General features: G+C 34.0%; 2 protein-coding genes across 2 annotated transcripts; both read right to left on the reverse strand.

The window, feature by feature from the left end:
• Positions 1 to 381: 381 nt before the first annotated feature.
• LOC132562188 (sulfotransferase 1B1-like) lies at positions 382 to 6,492 on the reverse strand. The gene is made up of 6 exons (XM_060226920.1): positions 6,488 to 6,492; positions 5,970 to 6,176; positions 3,029 to 3,367; positions 2,487 to 2,590; positions 2,196 to 2,382; positions 382 to 494 (listed from the first exon to the last, which is right to left on the reverse strand). Exons 2-6 carry the CDS (start codon positions 6,166 to 6,168, stop codon positions 382 to 384), a joined length of 942 nt encoding a protein of 313 aa, XP_060082903.1. The 5' UTR covers positions 6,169 to 6,176; positions 6,488 to 6,492.
• Positions 6,493 to 9,447: 2,955 nt separating this feature from the next.
• Positions 9,448 to 18,407, reverse strand: LOC132562172 (sulfotransferase 1B1-like). The gene is made up of 5 exons (XM_060226903.1): positions 18,100 to 18,407; positions 17,602 to 17,940; positions 12,499 to 12,602; positions 12,038 to 12,224; positions 9,448 to 11,910 (listed from the first exon to the last, which is right to left on the reverse strand). Exons 1-5 carry the CDS (start codon positions 18,296 to 18,298, stop codon positions 11,798 to 11,800), a joined length of 942 nt encoding a protein of 313 aa, XP_060082886.1. The 5' UTR covers positions 18,299 to 18,407; the 3' UTR covers positions 9,448 to 11,797.
• Positions 18,408 to 18,758: the final 351 nt, after the last annotated feature.

An 18,758-nucleotide genomic window follows, 5' to 3' on the forward strand; every position in this document is an offset into this window, starting at 1 on the left:
GATCAAAATAAAAGTCAAAATCAAGAAAGGAATATGCAATAGCCCCATAATCAGATAAATTTCGTAATTTTCATGCATAATTTTAGAACAGCGTCAAGTATATATGTATTTTCTGAACCGTGCCACTATTTGAGTAAATTCAAACGTGGCAGGCAGGTAACGGCAAATCGCGGGGAATTAGAGTCCATCGGCAGTATCTACAAGGCTATGTAATGGTATTCTCAATAGTCTATATGTTTATTAGCTCTAGATGTTGATTTAGTGGGTGTTCAAAGTTGTTTAAAAACGATAACGGTTTTGCCTTTGTTAGTTTTATTATAAAATCACAACTGTCTTTATGATGTATTTTTGGCTCACAAAGTCCAGCCAAACTTTGTCTCTTTACAATGTATATGTAAACTGTAAGTTCGAATCTTTCAGCTCCCTGTCCAGCAGTTGGTCGAACATTTCATTCTGAGCGACGGTGAACCAGTTTTTCCAGTCTCCTACTGTACCTGTGAATATGTAAGGAAACATAGAAATGTATCAAATGAACAATTACGCATTTGGAAAGAATTTTTACAGTGGTCATATCATGTTTTCCAATAGCCAACCTCATGTCTAGAGGTCGAACTGATAAGAACAAATACATGGCTTTAAAATTCATTGTATATAAACAATAGCTGTGATGACTGTGAATAAATGAGTATCAAATCAGAATGCAGGAACATTATCAGTTGGCCCGATGGCAAGCGGTGTCTAGGTGTCTTATTCTGTTTTGTCGGGATATTAACTAAGATTTTAGCATAAAACTCGATGAAGTTGCATAACTTATCACGAATATTTTCAGCTAATATTATAAGCAGTGGGGAGATGTACAAATACTGACCCGCTCAATACATGACTGCCAACTAAATTTTCTAAGGGACCAAGGAACATCATAAAAAAATCCTAGTCGAATGACAGACAAGAGCTAAAGAGGAACACAAAATTATCGCACGAACTCAGAGCTCAAAGTTCCATTCTATCATTCTTTCAATGTCAGATTGTGTTTCACTTGGGGGTATTTTGCATGACTTATCTTCTGTATATTGATACAGATATAACATGCCCTGTGTGTTACTGTTCATTTCAATTAATGCACATTGCAAAGCTATGTAAAGTTATGATAACTGTAGGTAACGTGGCCACATTTTATCACTTCATCCAACGTCAAAAGCTGATTTGGTCAAAGTGCTTTCATTAATCTACAGTGTTTTGTGTGTATTTTGTTAACTCAATTTACTTTATAAATCACAAATAAATCAGCTAAAATACAAATCACATTTCCGGATAAAAAATTATATTTTTTTTTGTATTTTTGCAAGCCCTGACCCATTGTCAGTTTTCCAATTTGGCGGTTTCTGTGTAGATAAAAAAGTGACTAACTTCTACATGATTAAGGCTATTTTTTGTCAGTTAGCATTCAATTACAGCTTTTATCTAGTAATTATTTCAACATGGGATTGAGACTTTTTTGTGTGGAAATTGACTATTGTCAATTCGATTGTTATATAAAGTTATACTTTATGTATTTAAAAAATCATGATGTGAACTAAATATGAATTGCTTTTCAAATTTAACTCAGACGTTAAAATATTATTTGTTAGTAAATGTAAATGTGAGAAGTAAATTGAAAGTAGTAAAATTATATAAATACAAAATTCTCTAAAACTTATCATATTATATACTTAAAATAGCCACATATAGAGCAGTGTTTCATAAATGATAAATGAAAAATTTTGTGAAAATCCAAAAAAGACCATTTTTTCAATAGCTCTCGATATCTTAAATTAATTTTTTATTGTAGGTTTCAAACATATTTGAATGTTTCTTGGTACGTTATATATCCGAAATGAAAACACGTAAATCTAGCAAACACTTTATTTGTGAATAGAAGAATCACTTATTCCTCCTAGGTACTCATTTTACTGCGATGAGATTTCGGTTTTTTTTTATCTTCTTAAAAATTAGAATTTTATATACCTTTTTTGTAAAAACTGCTCATATTTTCACACCATGAGGTCTTTTGGCAAACATTTTTCACACATAGGATGGTCATCATATGTATGCAATTCGACTACAAAAACAAAAATACCTGAATACGTGGGGTTTTGAACTCAGATGACCGTTAAGGTCAAATTGGCCTGATATTACATGGTACCATGAAGAGTTACCTTTTCTGAATATGAAGTTTGTTTTGTTCTCAGAAAATTTGGCCACCATATCTTCCCCCTTTTGGCCGGACCTGGTGGCCTCTGCAAGTTTGGTAAATGAACATTTGTCGGCAATGTCTTCCATAAGTTGGGGGCTTAATTCTTTGTTCAAAAAGGCTGCAAGACGTTCCACTTCTGCAACTGGATTCTGGAAGAAATGTTACTTAATTAACAGACAGCGAAGAGAAATTAATTGCACAGATACTTAAAAAGCAGTTGGAATATGAAAAATATTAGTAGACCTAGTGATACCTTCTTCAAATCTTCGTAGAACACAGTATGAACATTTGTTACCGCCTTCGTCTGTTTAGCCTTCTCCCATTCTCGTTCGTAGTTGAAGAAACCTCCATAAAAATCTGGAAAACATCATATCATCCATGACCGACATGATTGAATCAATACATCACAAAAACAACAATTTGTCATTTTTTTGTTGCTGTCGCTTCTATATTCTCATTGTTTCGATCATTACTACATTGTTACTATCATTGCTACATTGTTACTATTATTACTACATTGTTACTATCAAAACTACATTTTTACTGTCACTACTACAGTGTTACTATAATTATCATATTTTTAATATCACTTCTACATTATAACTATCTTTAATACAATTTATCTATCATTACTACATTGTTATTATCACTGAAACATTGTTAATAGCATAACAGTATTGTACGTACATCAACAATATTACTACTACAACACAACTACTACTCCTAAAATCGTGCTGTCAAAACACCAGTTGATGCGACTGTATGTTTTGCTTCCAGACAAAACTTCATACATACTGTGTTTGTTCTCACACATATCCTGTATAAAGTCGTCCCATTTCCCGGGGAAGTCTTCCTCTATACATACGGCACATGGGTCATTTCTACAGTGGTTGTATAGCGACACCATTACATCTTTCGGGTTTCTTAATACGTGGATAATTTTGTAGCCGTTATCGACATGCTTCTTCGGGATGTGACGAAATGCGACATGGGTATTGATAAAACGTGGGGAGGGTTGATCGCTCAGCTGGTCTAGATTAATAGTTTCCATCATTCTGTTGACTTTAGTGTCTTGAGTGTATTGGCTGTCTCCTTGAAGGATCATCGACACGGTTTCATATACCCAGTTTGTGCCTAAACATACAGACATTAACATTGATACAATAATCTAATTCTGTTTTTGACATGATCTCGTGTACCGAGTGTGTTCCTATAACATACAAACAGAAATATAGAACACACAGAAAAGCTAAATTAGTAAATATCGTATAGTATTTAGTATTTAGGAAAAATTTCGAATCTTACGAAATGAAACTATTGACTTCATTCGTGATGCAAAGGCAAATTGTGTGGGAAAATAATAAACGTTGGAAGCTAAATCCATTACAAGATTTTTTCTAACAAATCGTCTTCCATTCCTCCTCTTAAATCTACCAATCAACTAATCCATCACCCAACTGACCAAAACTTTTCAATAACCATTTTACAAATACCTCAGACAGCACAACCTAACACCCAATATTCATTTACAAATATACAAGTCACTGAACAAGTTGTTTCTGACCAAATCATAATTCTCAGCACTGCTAAACCTCCTGGCCCTGTTGGTATTATTCCCAAAATTGTAAAAAAATCTTCATGCTTCTCTTAAATTACATCTCATGCTGCTTATTAACAAAACATTAAAAGCAGGAATGATACCTACATTATAAGTTAGAAACAAGCAAATATTAATGCTATTTATAAAGGAAATAATTCAGTTAATGACGTATCGAAGTATAGACCAATTTCTATAACTTCATGTTTTAGTAAACTTTTCGAAAAAATCATCTTCAAATATCTTTATAACTGTCTGATTGAAAATAAAATCATTTCACAACATCAATATGGCTTTACTCCTTGTGATTCTATTGTCTATCAGTTTTTATTTATTTATAATTAACTCGTTAGTTATATGGATAAAGGGAAGGGGCTTAGATTTATTTTTATGAAATCAGTAAGACTTTGGATACAAAATGTAAATGCCGGAGTTCCTCAGGGATCAGTACAGGCTGCACAATCTCTTTATGGGCAACTGTCTGGGATATTAATGTTAACACTAACTAAACAAAATCAGGTTTTTTATTCAAGAAAACAATACACCTGTCATCCACCAACATCTTTCCACAACAAGCAAATCATACCAGCACTTAGGTCTTTCTCTGTAAAAAGATGCAACATTGAAAAAAAACATACAAAACATATATACAAAAGCCTATAATTGACTCAACGTTCTTAACATTTGAAAACTACAATCAATAGAAAATCACTAGTCACAGTTTATGTATGATATTTTAAACAGGTTTTGGAACATGCAGATGTAATTTGGGACAATTGTACACAACAGGACAAATATCTTCTCGAATAAGTACAACTAAAAGCAGCACGGGTCATTACGAGGATGAGATCTAGGACTACACACAAAAAATATACAAAGAACTGGGTTGGGAAACACTATCTGTAAGAAGAAACAAGCACAAACATGTATAAATGTACAAAATTATGCATGATCAGGCAAAACAATAAATAATATGTTTACATAAACAATTCAACAGAGAATCCTTACCCTTTAAGGCAAACCAGACTTTTTACTTCACCATTATGTACAACTAACAATGAATTTGAAACAATGGCTCACTACGTTCTGGAATGTCCTTCATATGATAACCAAAGAGTTTTGTTATCTTATTTCCCCTAGTAGTTACGGAAATCCTAATCATATAGATATAAATGTTTTACAAGGCTGTCCTGTTTGTGATGGACCTACAAACTTTTACTTAATGATATACACAATTTCATTGAAAAATCACGTCGCTTTAATACGTATATTACTAAGAAAGCCAGGATGTAGGTGTAGCACCGAAATTCATTTTACATAATTATATATTCTTATCTATAAAGACAAATATAGTAAAGGCTGGTTGAGCATGACTGTTGATTCATACATAATATACATATCCTATTGATGACTGAATTAAATAAGATGTTTTATATCTATCAGTTGTTTACATTTTCGGCAAAAGGACTTTTAGGCTATACCTGTAGAAGACTTTTTATAATGGAATGTATAAAGTTATTTATAAAAATGGTGTAACTGTATTAATGTCTATATACATGTGTATAGTGTGCGTGGCAATTGAGAGTTATCTCCCTTTATCAATTGTGTTTCTGTATTAATTGTTTTGTGTTAATTCCGTTTCAATCTTGTGAAAATACTAGTGTAAATTAATAAATCTGTTCTATTATGGCGACTAAGTGGAGAACATTTATATAAGCTTTGTCTATCATTCAATCCATATTGGCATTAACACCTTTTGTCAATAAGATTAGTTGAAATGAAACCTTGCTTTATTACCGACATACAAACCTTAGCATGACATTGTTCTATCATCGACACTATTTCTTCGTTAAGTTACTTATTGTTTTGTTAAAGGCCTCTTAACAAAGTGTAACAAGTTTGGATATGTCAGTATATTATTATTGAAAATTACTGCTAGCTATTTTCTATGTCCCACTCAAATCGATTTCCTACAAGTTGTAGCACACAGTGATAAAATATTAGGCAAATAAAAATTACAACATTTTTGTTTTAACGAATACCTCTGCTTGTGTTTGGATGTGTTTGTACAGAGTAGTATATCTGTTTCTTTAGAGTCGAAGTTCCTGCTTGTGTTTTGATGTGTTTAAACCAGCTTACCTGATTTAGGAAATGTACACAGTAGTATATCTGTTTCTTTAGAGTCGAAGTTCCGGATCGCCTCCATATGTTGTTCAGGGCCATCTAATAACGTCGGAAATTTCGGAAACATGCAACCATCGTATACAGGGTGCTTTTTGCTTCGTAGATAGTTGACCATTTTTTCTGTTTCCTCTGAATCAAGTAAAGATAAATCCATCTTTTTTCCTGTGGAGTCAAATTATATTATGTTAGATGATTAAAACTAACGAATATGCTGATAGGAAGGGACCCAAGTTTATTCTGGTATCGATGAATGTTTGTTTGTTTTTATGAATAAAATGTAGTCCTGTTTCATCACTTAGGATGTAAGCTTTAATAAATTTCTCCGGCTGTGCACTCGTTACAAATATCAAAACGGTCACTCCGATCGATCAAATAGGACTGATATTCGTCAAGAACAAAGAATGTTTTTGTATATTGTACCATGTAAGTGAAATAGATGATAACCGGAAATACTTAGTTAAACTGAGACTTACTGAATGAAGAGAGTTTCACCTCTTGTCAAAATGGCGGTTATCCTGTTATACATATCACGACATGATTACCTTGGGACAAGATTAAGATAGGAAAAATATTTCATGTCACGTGAGATACCAGCCTTTTTACCATTGGACCTATAGATAACTTACTAGGTCAATACAGGACACAATTGACAGAAGATATACTGACTGAGCTCTTATCCACAAGAGAATGATTTATTCAGGACTCACATGCGAAAACGAAGGTCGCAGATGCAAGGAAAAAACACGTTCACAGCATTCAGATTTGTAAACTATGTTAATCTAAAATATGTATCTATAAGTATGTTATGCAGTACGTACCACACTGTGAGTCATTATCACCGTTACACACAATTTTCCGACCTTTTCAATTTCCCCAGCATCCATACTAACAATATCTCTCGACATAATGTTTCCACGTGCAAACAAGTCCTATTTCTGTGTTCTGATACTTACTGTACCAAATCGTTCTTCGTCATTTCCTATCCCTACCAATTTGCTCCACTTTTTCTTTTCTTAAGAATTTCTCCCAATTACTTTCATTTACGTATCATCCTACTTCTTACAATCTCATTCTTTTAACTTTCTAACCAAGACAATACCTTGATGTCATGATGTGCAATTAATTCCTATAGGTGAGCCAATAGTCGTTCGGAAGATCTTACCACCAAACTCGACGAAGATGTTGTCGATCAGAAACTCGGTCATATTCATGATTTCACCCATCGTATATTTCTTCTTTGATTTGGACGTACTTTTCTTGAAATACACTTCAGTATGGTTTACAACTTTATATTTGTACTGCCGTTTACATTTCTTGTTAAAGAAAACTGTCATTATAAGTGAAAAATTGTGTGAGCTGCAGTGATGAAAAAATCAATTGTTTTAGAAGAAATAGTCTTTAGAATAGGGTGTTAAAATCCACCTACTATTTATTCCACTTATGGAGTAAACAGTATCAAAATTTGACTGTGACTCAGATCAGATTTGACAGTGCTATGAGTGTAAGTAAGTAGTTTTGACAAAGTCTTGGTTGAAAGAGCCGGTAATAAACGTTATTTATAAAAATTCTTGTGAAATTTAGGAATCGAAAGTAAATGGGTGATACTCCAGGGGTACCAGCGAAGCGGGTTGATTTCTTACAGAAAGAAAAATGACTAATCATAGGCTGAAGATTACAAAGGAGCGACATCGAACTTCAAAGCCATTACAATTTACATATATGCGACATTAAGATTAGTTTGATGTGCAAAGGATCACACTGGTCTTGTCCACAAGATCTCGTACATGGAATCTTAAATGTTGCAATACCATGTTTCATTGGAGTGATAGTAAACATGCCTCCTGGAATATCGACGATGCAAATTAATATTCTAATTAACGAACAGGGTTTCACAATGTTAAGGACCCTTCATAAAAAAACTCTCCTTGCTTGATATTTTTTTTGCATTTTTTGTTACCCGTCTCCCATCAAATATAAAAAAATTTCTCTGTCACTCAGAGTTCAGATGGGTCCGATATGTTAATGCATGTTTGGTCATTTGTATTTAAGTGATGCGTGGTCATTATATATGAAATTCAAATACTCTTTATTGACTAAAGTTTTACAAAATTGAAATAATTTATTGATTCTAACATCATGTAAAAAAACACTTTTTCCAGTAAATTTCATTTTGCACTAAATTCACGCACAATGACTGATCCTGATAAAGAATACTTGTATATCAGTACATAGTAAGGTATCTTGTTGTCGTTAGTATTGACATCTTATTAAAAGTCGTCATAATGTAAGCGCTACTGTGTCACAACCAAGTATACAGCTACCGTTTTTACAGTTGAGCATAGCATACAAATAAATTTACACATAAATTTAGTAACAAAACAAATGATTTTTAAGATTGTATCATGATTTGTTTTAAGAGATATGTTTTTAGTGTTCACAATCTATGTTTAGATTTGTTGGGAAAACGGGCACATCAAGTCTTGTAAGTTTCTTAATTGTCACAATGTAATTGCAGACATATGACTAACAAAAAAAAAAAAAAAAAAACCAAAAGGACATATCTGTGGCAGTAAAAACCTTCTGTGATCCTTGAGAATGATAAAATAAAACATTGCCTGGTCAAGTGTCTAGGTATCTTATCCACAGTGGTCGGCGTGGCTTGTAAAAAGTGTTAAATACAGTCTTCACTCAGCTGACGGGTTGGTGTGGCTTGTAAAAAGTGTTAAATACAATCTTTCACTTAGCTGACGGGTTGGTGTGGCTTGTATATAGCGTTAAATACAGTCTCTGTCACTCAGCTGACGGGTTGGTGTGGCTTGTATATAGTGTTAAATACAGTCTCTGTCACTCAGCTGACGGGTTGGTGTGGCTTGTATATAGTGTTAAATACAGTCTCTGTCACTCAGCTGACGGGTTGGTGTGGCTTGTATATAGTGTTAAATACAGTCTCTGTCACTCAGCTGACGGGTCGGTGTGGCTTGTATATAGTGTTAAATACAGTCTCTGTCACTCGGCTGACGGGTTGGTGTGGCTTGTATATAGTGTTAAATACAGTCTCTGTCACTCAGCTGACGGGTTGGTGTGGCTTGTATATAGTGTTAAATACAGTCTCTGTCACTCAGCTGACGGGTTGGTGTGGCTTGTATATAGTGTTAAATACAGTCTCTGTCACTCAGCTGACGGGTTGGTGTGGCTTGTATATAGTGTTAAATATGGTCTCTATCACTCAGCTGGCCGAGCATGCTTCTTTGGCTCAGTTGGTAGAGGAGCCGTTCGATTGTCACACCAAAGACACTGGTTCTATTCCTGGTCGGGAGACTCGACTTAAATGTGTATTTTCCTTGTACTTTCACAGGAATAATTAATACAGCACCATATTTCCCCCACACTATCGACTTTTTACAGTCATTTATATAGATTGTTGACAACACCGTTCATAAAATCTGCATTTTATTGTGGTCATTTGGCCATCTTTCATCATCAACATTATATAACACATCCAAAGAATATGAACAAGCGTCAGTGGATTTTAACTTTTTGGTGAATACTCCAAATATATAGCTTACATAATTTCCAGCGAGGTAAATTGATCTTCTCTGTATTTCATAGCAAAACCTTCACCTTGATGAAAATGAAATTATAGATAAGACAGACAAGAAACTTAAAAGTTGTACAAGAGACATGTGAATGGAAGCTTTCATACAAATTTTGAGTTAGATACGGTAGAGTTAACCTATATAATACAGGTATATCGTCCTTTTAGGGCTCGCCAGTAAGAGTTACAGAAATTTAACAAAAATGCTCTTTTCAAGCAAATGATAGAAAAAAGCAGAAGATGTTGTGAACATTGCAAATAAGACTATTTTAAACATGAAGATTCTTTTACCCATCGTTATCTTTTGTTTTGTCATAGCTGAATGCCTTAAAGACTTTTTCTATATCTACCTTTTCTATCATTGTTCCAGGTTTTATAAATAATCCTCCAAAAGACCACAACATAATGTTAGAGTTAAAATTTTGATACTGAAACTAAAAAAACCAACTGGATCTGATGATATAGTTAATGAGATAATGTTTGAATTGAGCTCTCTCTCGCTTCTTTTTAGATAAATCAATTAGCACAAGAGTTATCACCGTTTGTTTGAAATTTGCAAATAGAGATGCTATTTATAAAAAGGAAAATGCTTATCAAATAAACATCAAAATATTTGCCTAAATCTATCACTTTCAGTTTTAGCAAAATACAGAAAAAAATATCCAAATACTATCACAACCTTATAAATGATAATACATTTACTAAACATCAATCATGATTCATTCCTGTAGATCCTCCCGTCAATAAACTAAAATTATCACATTATACTTTAAAGCCCTGATCAATTTGAAGAAGCAAAGCATTTGACAGAGCGTTGTACGGAGACCTGTTACATAAATTACAACTGTAAGGAGGAATGTGGATCAACTGACGATCTGTAAACACAGGAATTCCCCGGGGATCACTGATCTAATATGTTATTTATGATATAATTGATCATGTATCTAATGTTATAAAACTGATGATGAATCGTCGTATACAGTAATCGATGACAAACAATTAACACTGCGCTGGTAATTTATGTAATATTTAGCATAGATCTAAGATGAAAGTTTCAGTTACAAAGAATGGCAGAAAAACATTTAACGGAAAAACATTAAAAAACATGTACGTATTTCATATTTCTTAATTATGCTAGTGTTGTGTTGTAAAATAATTAGCGTGAAATATTGTACAAAGAATTAGAGTAGATTCTATGTGAGCACCGAAGAACACAAGGTTTGAAATAATATATAGAATTATACATCAATTTGAAAGAAATAATTTCGCCAAATCTACATAACCGTAACTCGTACTGTTTGAGAGTTTGAACCTCTATTTGCCTAAAAATTGACTTCGATTTAATACTGTTTTTTCTATCAATATTCAATAAATCTGATAATATTGCTCCAGATTTACAGAATGTAGTAAGATTATGGCCTCCACAAGTATCATCTAGCAGACACAGTTTTATGCTCATGCGGCTTTTGACTTGAAACAAAAACACTTTTCTTCTTTAATTGCTTATAAGTTAAACATATCTGAGTCACATTATACCTAAATATCACTCATTAAATTCACAAAATCAGTTGGTAGATGTTGTCCAAAATTGTTGTGAATATTGTAATGAAAATGTGTTATTAGTTCAAACAGATTCAGATTAATTTATAGTAGTCCATATAGATACACGTATGATGATAATATTACATTAAAGCTAAACTATTATATCATCTATATATATATAATCTATATTCATTTCTATCACTAGAGAGATGTGATTTAAAGAGCAAAGCTAAATTTGAAAAATATTCTAACTGCGAAGCATACTATTCTATACCATCTAGTCTACTACAAAATAGCACCTGCTTAAATATATTTTAATAAACTCAAATTGTTTTATGTTTATTATTTGACGTGGTTGGACTTCATGGTTCATTTGTGGATGGCCTTGTGGTTAGTGAAATGGGCGTTTCCTCCTGAATTGATTAAATTATGACGCTCTTTATAACATTAATGCTTATGAACTTGATACATTGTTATTGCCTTTCTTATCTTATTATTCTTCACGTGGAAAAATCTTTATTAGAATGCCCATTGTTATACTCTTTATCATAATAATAATAATATTATAATATTCGTGAAGTTGATAAACTGTCATGTTCTTTATAATGTTTATGATAATGCCCTGCAAATATAACTTTCACACGCTTTACCATGTATAAGTAAACTGTAAATTTGAATCTTTCAGCTCCCTTTCAAGCATCTGGTCGAACATTTCATTCTGAGCGACAGTAAACCAGTTTTTCCAGTCTCCTACTGTACCTGTGAATATGTAAGGAAATAAAGAAATGTATCAAATGAACAAATCACGAATTTGCAAAGAACTGCAGTGATTTAGATCATCCGCGTTGAAAATCGTTGATTTTTATATGGTGCCATGAGCAAATACCTTTTCTGAAGATAAAATTTTGTTTGTTCAGTGAAAACTTAGGTGTGAGATCTTCCCCTTTTTTGCCGGTAGTTGTAGCGTCTGCAAGTTTGGTAAATGAACATTTGTCGACAATATCTTCCATAACTTGGGGGCTTAATTCTTTGTTCAAAAAGGCTGCAAGCCGTTCCACTTCTGTAACTGGATTCTGGAAGAAATGTTGCTTGTTAAACAGAGAGAGAAAAGTAGTTGACAGTATAAAAAGATCCACAAAACACAATTAGATGTCACCTTTCATTACAAATATACATAAAATGCAGTAGAGTCACATAATTAATCGAACTGCATCATGCAATTGTTTCGTCATTCTATGACTTGCCATTGATGCTGTAGACTTAAGTTTTCACACCGTGTAGGAGATGGAATAATAATAATAATAAAAAAAACAATAATATTACATCGCACTATAGTCAGGGCGATACCTTTTTCAAATCTTCGTAGAACACAGTATGGACATTTGTTACCGCCTTTGTCTGTTTAGCCTTCTCCCATTCTCGTTCGTAGTAGAAGAAACCTCCATAAAAATCTGGAAAATATACAAACTAGCATATACGATTGATTTGATGAAGAATGAATATATAATGATATCTAAGGAATACGTATGCTAATTAAAAAAACAAAGTACATATATATGAACAAGAAAATAAGAAAAAACTAGAGTATATTAATGAACATTTTTTAAAAAGGGGTAGTTATACGGAGACTCCTGAAAAAGGACCAGAAGAATAGGACCATGTGTTCCGAAAGAGTGAGCATCTTTTGCTTCATCAACGTAAAGTAAATCTTGAATGATGCGTGTAAGTAATGTTACTTTCTAAGATTACAACAAGACATAACAAGAAACACAACAGGGAAACTAACAAGCATACGTCCAGGTTCATATTGCACATTGAAATAGAAAATTTCTAAATTTCCCTATTACAACTGTCAAACATCTATTTAAATTTCATTATCCTGCATTTTTTGAAACCTTTTGTTACGAGTTTGCCCGTAAGCTGACGACTTCTTGAACAAAAATCGTTGACATTGGACCAGGCCCTTGGATATCGAATCGAACTGCGACATGTAAACACCGTAGGCTGGGGAACATGTGCAGAATCAACGAGTCTACTAATGTATTTCTATGTTATTGTGACAAATCTGATGCTTATTCAACTAATGCAACGGTACTATTAATTCTGCATCATTGCTATAACTTCACTAAATCATTTTACATCGTTCGCATCATTATAAAGCTGTTATTATAAGTATAACATTGTTGACATGACTTGTATATCTTTGCTTTTAGTACAACTATGGCTATCACATTGTTGTTTATGGCATAATACTGTTGCAGCAGTATATGATAAGTCAATAAATGAAATCGAAAATCAAATATGTCCTTTGAAAAATTAAATTGCCCTGTTCCTACTTTGGTAAAACCAACACCAATGGCTGATTTGAATAGAGTACTGCACAAAAAGAAGTAGGTTGTCTGGCATTTTAACTGGAAATGTAACATACAAGCTAGAATACGTATATATATGACCCAAAAATGTCACCTAAAAGTGAATTAAATACATTTCAATGGATTTTTCACTTACACCAGCCTTATTTGACATTGAAAGACATATCAAATCGGGGAATTTCACACTGAGCGAAAGATGAGTAAAGGACCTCTTTCACGAACAATGGAATTTTGCCTACGACCCGATTTAATTCAAACCATGTGGCATATATAGCACCCCAATACACTCCCCTGAAATAGCACTTAAAAATTCAAAAGACCCATAGGGCCTGAATTATTATAGATTTTTTGACATTTACTGAGTGTGTAAGGTAAGGTTCAGAAATGCCATAACAAGGCAAGGGTTCTTTGCAAGGCTTCTTATAACCACTTTTTTGCTCATTGGAATCTATTTGTCATTTAAAGCAAACATTATTTGTCAAATTTGGCATCAGAAAAAAGTTATGATCAATTAAATAAAGAAAAATGTGATGTATCCTTGATTTTTTAGAACAAAGTTTGATCTTAGGAGAAGTGTTTCAAACTCTTCCGGTTTCGGTGCACCCAAGTGCTTTTCATATAATTTGGCCCCTTATATTTGCTGTTCTTAGCCAAAAAATTGAAAAAATTCGTGACCAATAAGTTTGTCAATAAGCAGCTTAATTGCGTGGAGTCAGAATCTCGAAATTGACATCATGTGATTGATATGATGTTCATGATCTTGGCTTGTAGAGGTTCTCGATTACTCAAAGATCACTCAATATCCGGATGCAAGTTAGTGCCAATTAGGTGTTGCGGGCAGATACGTGCATCCGGAGGGCACCATATGAATTTTTAAATTATCAAAATATGGCGGACAGACTTAGGTATAGCAACACATAAATCATCATACTGTAAACATATGGAACATTTGCGATGTGTAGATGAAGCATACTTAATATCAGTGATATTAAGGAATAATGGCATTGGAGATATACTTATGTGATTTTGCAAATTCGCATCAATTGCGTTATTCACCGAACAACTATTGGACTGCGATTCCTGACTACACTCCTCCTCCTCCCCCTTCTCCTCCTCCTCCTCCTCCTCAGGATAGGGTCTTTTCCTTAGATATTGTGTGTAACATCTCTTACAAATATTACTGCCAACTTCTACAATCACCCCATCTTTCTTGAGAACATTTTTCAGCCAACGATTTTGTGGGGATTCTAGGCTCCTTGATGATTTTTTCTTGCCTTACCACAATTCTTAAATCGAATCTTGCAACTTGGATTTATGCATACATCTCCCATACTTGCCACAAACTTAATGAAGAAATTCAAGAATTCAATGGTTCAAATGTTACAAGTATTCAAAATATATTGATAGCCAGGTGTGCGCCTGTAAACACAGAATCATATACTGACAATGACAGTCAACAATGATACATTTTTGGACTTAATTTAATTTTTACAGAGGTGTTTCTTCAAGGAGGCTTATTTGTATAATGTTATTACTGCCACTTTTTACAAGATTTTTATATAAAAAAATAAGTTTCTGGGGAAAAAATGTTATTTTGCTAATTCAGCATGGTGACTAAGATATGAATTACAAAAGTATGACAATTTGCTTAATATCGTTAATCATTTTCCACAATTTTATGGATTTCAACAGTATAACCATCTTTATCTTGAAACTGCATGGGCTTCCGTAAACGGAATACAGCTGCTACATATACTTTTGCTGTATTCTGGCCGTGCGGAAATAAACTATGTTTTTGCGTGCGTTGGAACTACTTTCTTACTGAATATTTATATAGGGGATTATATACATACATTCAGATCTTTAATAAACCTTCAGTTTTAATGTCTTTGTTTAGTAGAAAACATTGCAACTATATCTGGCACTGAGCACATTAAACCGCCAGACATGTAATGGTTATGTTCTCCGACCCATTTTCACTTCAACAGCTGATCATATATTCATGCATCAAAAGATGACAGTCAAAAGATACAGTTTTACAAATAGTATTACTCTTTTTTGCAACTACAAATTTACCAGATATATCTAACGAAATAAAGTCAAATGGAATGAGGTGCACACAAGTAAATAGTGTGTTATTCTACTTAGAAGACGTTCATAACGAAATGTGTAACTTTATTGTGCATACTGAATATGTTTTCTAAGAGACTTGATCGAAATAACTGAAACGGGCCCTCCAAGCCTCTTACTTTACTTGCAAAGATGTCTTTATCCAATGTCATCTCTAAACTTTCTTTATCTCTGTTTCATATTTTGAAGAACAAAGATAAGAAATATATTACAACATCATATCAATTACATGACGTCACTTTCGAGATTCTGACTCCACGCAATTAAGCTGCTTATTGACAAACTTATTGGTCACGATTTTTTCAATTTTTTGGCTAAGAACAGCAAATATAAGGGGCCAAATTAAATTAAAAGCGTTTGGGTACACTGATAACCGGAAGAGTTTGAAACACTCCTCCTAAGATCAAACTTTGTTCTAAAAATCAAGAAAAAATCACATTTTTATTTATTTAATTGATCATAACTTATGCCAAATTTGACAAATAATGTTTGCTTTAAATGACAAATAGACTCCAATGAGCAAAAAAGTGGTTATAAGAAGCCTTGCAATGAACCCTTGCCTTGTTATGAACCTTACCTTACACACTCAGTAAATGTCAAAAAATCTATAATAATTCAGGCCCTATGGGTTTTTTGAATTTTTAAGTGCTATTTCAGGGGAGTGTATTGGGGTGCTATAAATACCACATGGTTTGGATTATATCGGGTCGTAGGCAAAATTCCATTGTTCGTGAAAGAGGTCCTTAAGTTTGTTGTTTTTCCAATTTTGTTTTTCATGGCGGTAAATGATTATTTTGGATCATTTTGGTACCAAAGATGTAAAAAAATGATTAATTATGGCCAAATATCGGCGACTTTTCTGAGGCTGGTGAATTTCTGGTATTTCATTGGTCCCCTTTACTAGTTATTGTAAACTAAACAAACCCTCATTATCCAGAAACATTCTTACCGGCCCCTGAAAATAATATACCATACAAGTCCTCATTATTCAGGGTCATTGTTACAGGCCCCGAGTATGGTATACCATACAAGTCCTCATTATCCAGAAACATTGTTACAAGCCCCTGGGATAATATAACATACAAGTCCTCATTATCCAGAAACATTGTTACAGGCCCCTGGGATAATTTCCATACAAGTCCTCATTATACAGAGTCTGGGATAATATAACATCAGTCCTCATTATCCAGAAACATTGTTACAAGCCCCTGGGATAATATAACATACAAGTCCTCATTATCCAGAAACATTGTTACAGGCCCCTGGGATAATATAACATACAAGTCCTCATTATCCAGAAACATTGTTACAGGCCCCTGGGATAATATAACATACAAGTCCTCATTATCCAGAACATTGTTACAGGCCCCTGGGATAATATAACATACAAGTCCTCATTATCCAGAAACATTGTTACAGGCCCCTGGGATAATATAACATACAAGTCCTCATTATCCAGAAACATTGTTACAGGCCCCTGGGATAATATAACATACAAGTCCTCATTATCCAGAAACATTGTTACAGGCCCCTGGGATAATATATACAAGTCCTCATTATCCAGAAACATTGTTACAGCCCCTGGGATAATATAACATACAAGTCCTCATTATCCAGAAACATTGTTACAGGCCCCTGGGATAATATAACATACAAGTCCTCATTATCCAGAAACATTGTTACAGGCCCCTGGGATAATATAACATACAAGTCCTCATTATCCAGAAACATTGTTACAGGCCCCTGGGATAATATAACATACAAGTCCTCATTATCCAGAAACATTGTTACAGGCCCCTGGGATAATATAACATACAAGTCCTCATTATTCAAGATTTGATTCTTACTTTTACTATAACTCCTAGCTGTTTCAATCGTTCTAAATACTGATTCTATGACTACGTTTGCCTTTGAAATGTTGTCACTCCTGACAAAACTTCTTACGTACTGTGTTTGTTCTCACACATATCCTGAATATAGTCGTCCCATTTCCCGGGGAAGTCTTCCTCTGTGCATGCGGTACATGGGTCATTCTTAGCGTGATTGTATAGTGACACCATTACATCTTTCGGGTTTCTTAATACGTGGATAATTTTGTAGCCGTTATCGACATGCTTCTTCGGGATGTGACGAAATGCGACATGGGTATTGATAAAACGTGGGGAGGGTTGATCGCTCAGCTGGTCAAGGTCTACAGCTTCCATCATTACGTTACCCTTATGACCTTCTGTGTACTGGGCTCCTTCTTGTAAGATCATCGACACGATCTCGTGTACCCAGTGTGTCCCTATAACATACAAACATCAACATAACCTTGTTTTATCATCAACACGATCTCGTGTACCTAGTGTGTCCCTATAACATATAAACATAGAACATTATCAACAATAAAGGCTCCTTTCAATAAATGACTTTGCTAAATCTACCCAAGTGAAGAACAGCTTACCTGCTTTAGGAAATGTACAAAGCAATATATCTGATTCTCTAGAGTCAAAGTTCCGTATCGCCTCCATTTGCTTTACTGGGTCGGGCATCATCGTTGGAAACTTCGGCATCATGCATTCATCATATATAGGGCACTTCTTGCTCCGTAAATCACTGAGCAGTTTTTCTCTTTCTTGTGGATCAAGTGCGTTAAAATCCATCTTATTTTCTGTGAAGTGTATTTAGAAAAGTATATGCGATTTCTTAATATGTTACACTGGCAGTAGGTCCGGATATAGCGAGGTTCAATATCCTCAAAGACAACGACAATCACCTCTTACTCAAATAACCAGTTCAACAAGTAGAACATAGTGGTAAGTAAGCGTAAAATATTACATAATCGCAGTTGTGTGCAATGGAGAAGTCCCAGCCGCACAAGCGTTTGTGTGACGTAGAGCCTTCGTTCTATCTATTTACCTTTGACCGATAATACCACTTAGCGTGAGACATAACTGATCCAGAACAAAATAAATATATTTAAGCACACACCTGCCAGGTAATGCAGGTCTCATAATGAAAGAAATCATGAAAAAAAAGTACACAGCATATTAGATTTCTTATGTACTGTGATTTCAGAGTAACACAAGAAATGTTTACTTCAAACATGTTTCAACTAAATTG

Source organism: Ylistrum balloti, unplaced genomic scaffold, assembly GCF_031769215.1.
Source record: "Ylistrum balloti isolate Yb309-2 unplaced genomic scaffold, AGI_CSIRO_Ybal_v1 Utg371360, whole genome shotgun sequence".
In the NCBI taxonomy this organism is placed as follows: domain Eukaryota; kingdom Metazoa; phylum Mollusca; class Bivalvia; order Pectinida; family Pectinidae; genus Ylistrum; species Ylistrum balloti.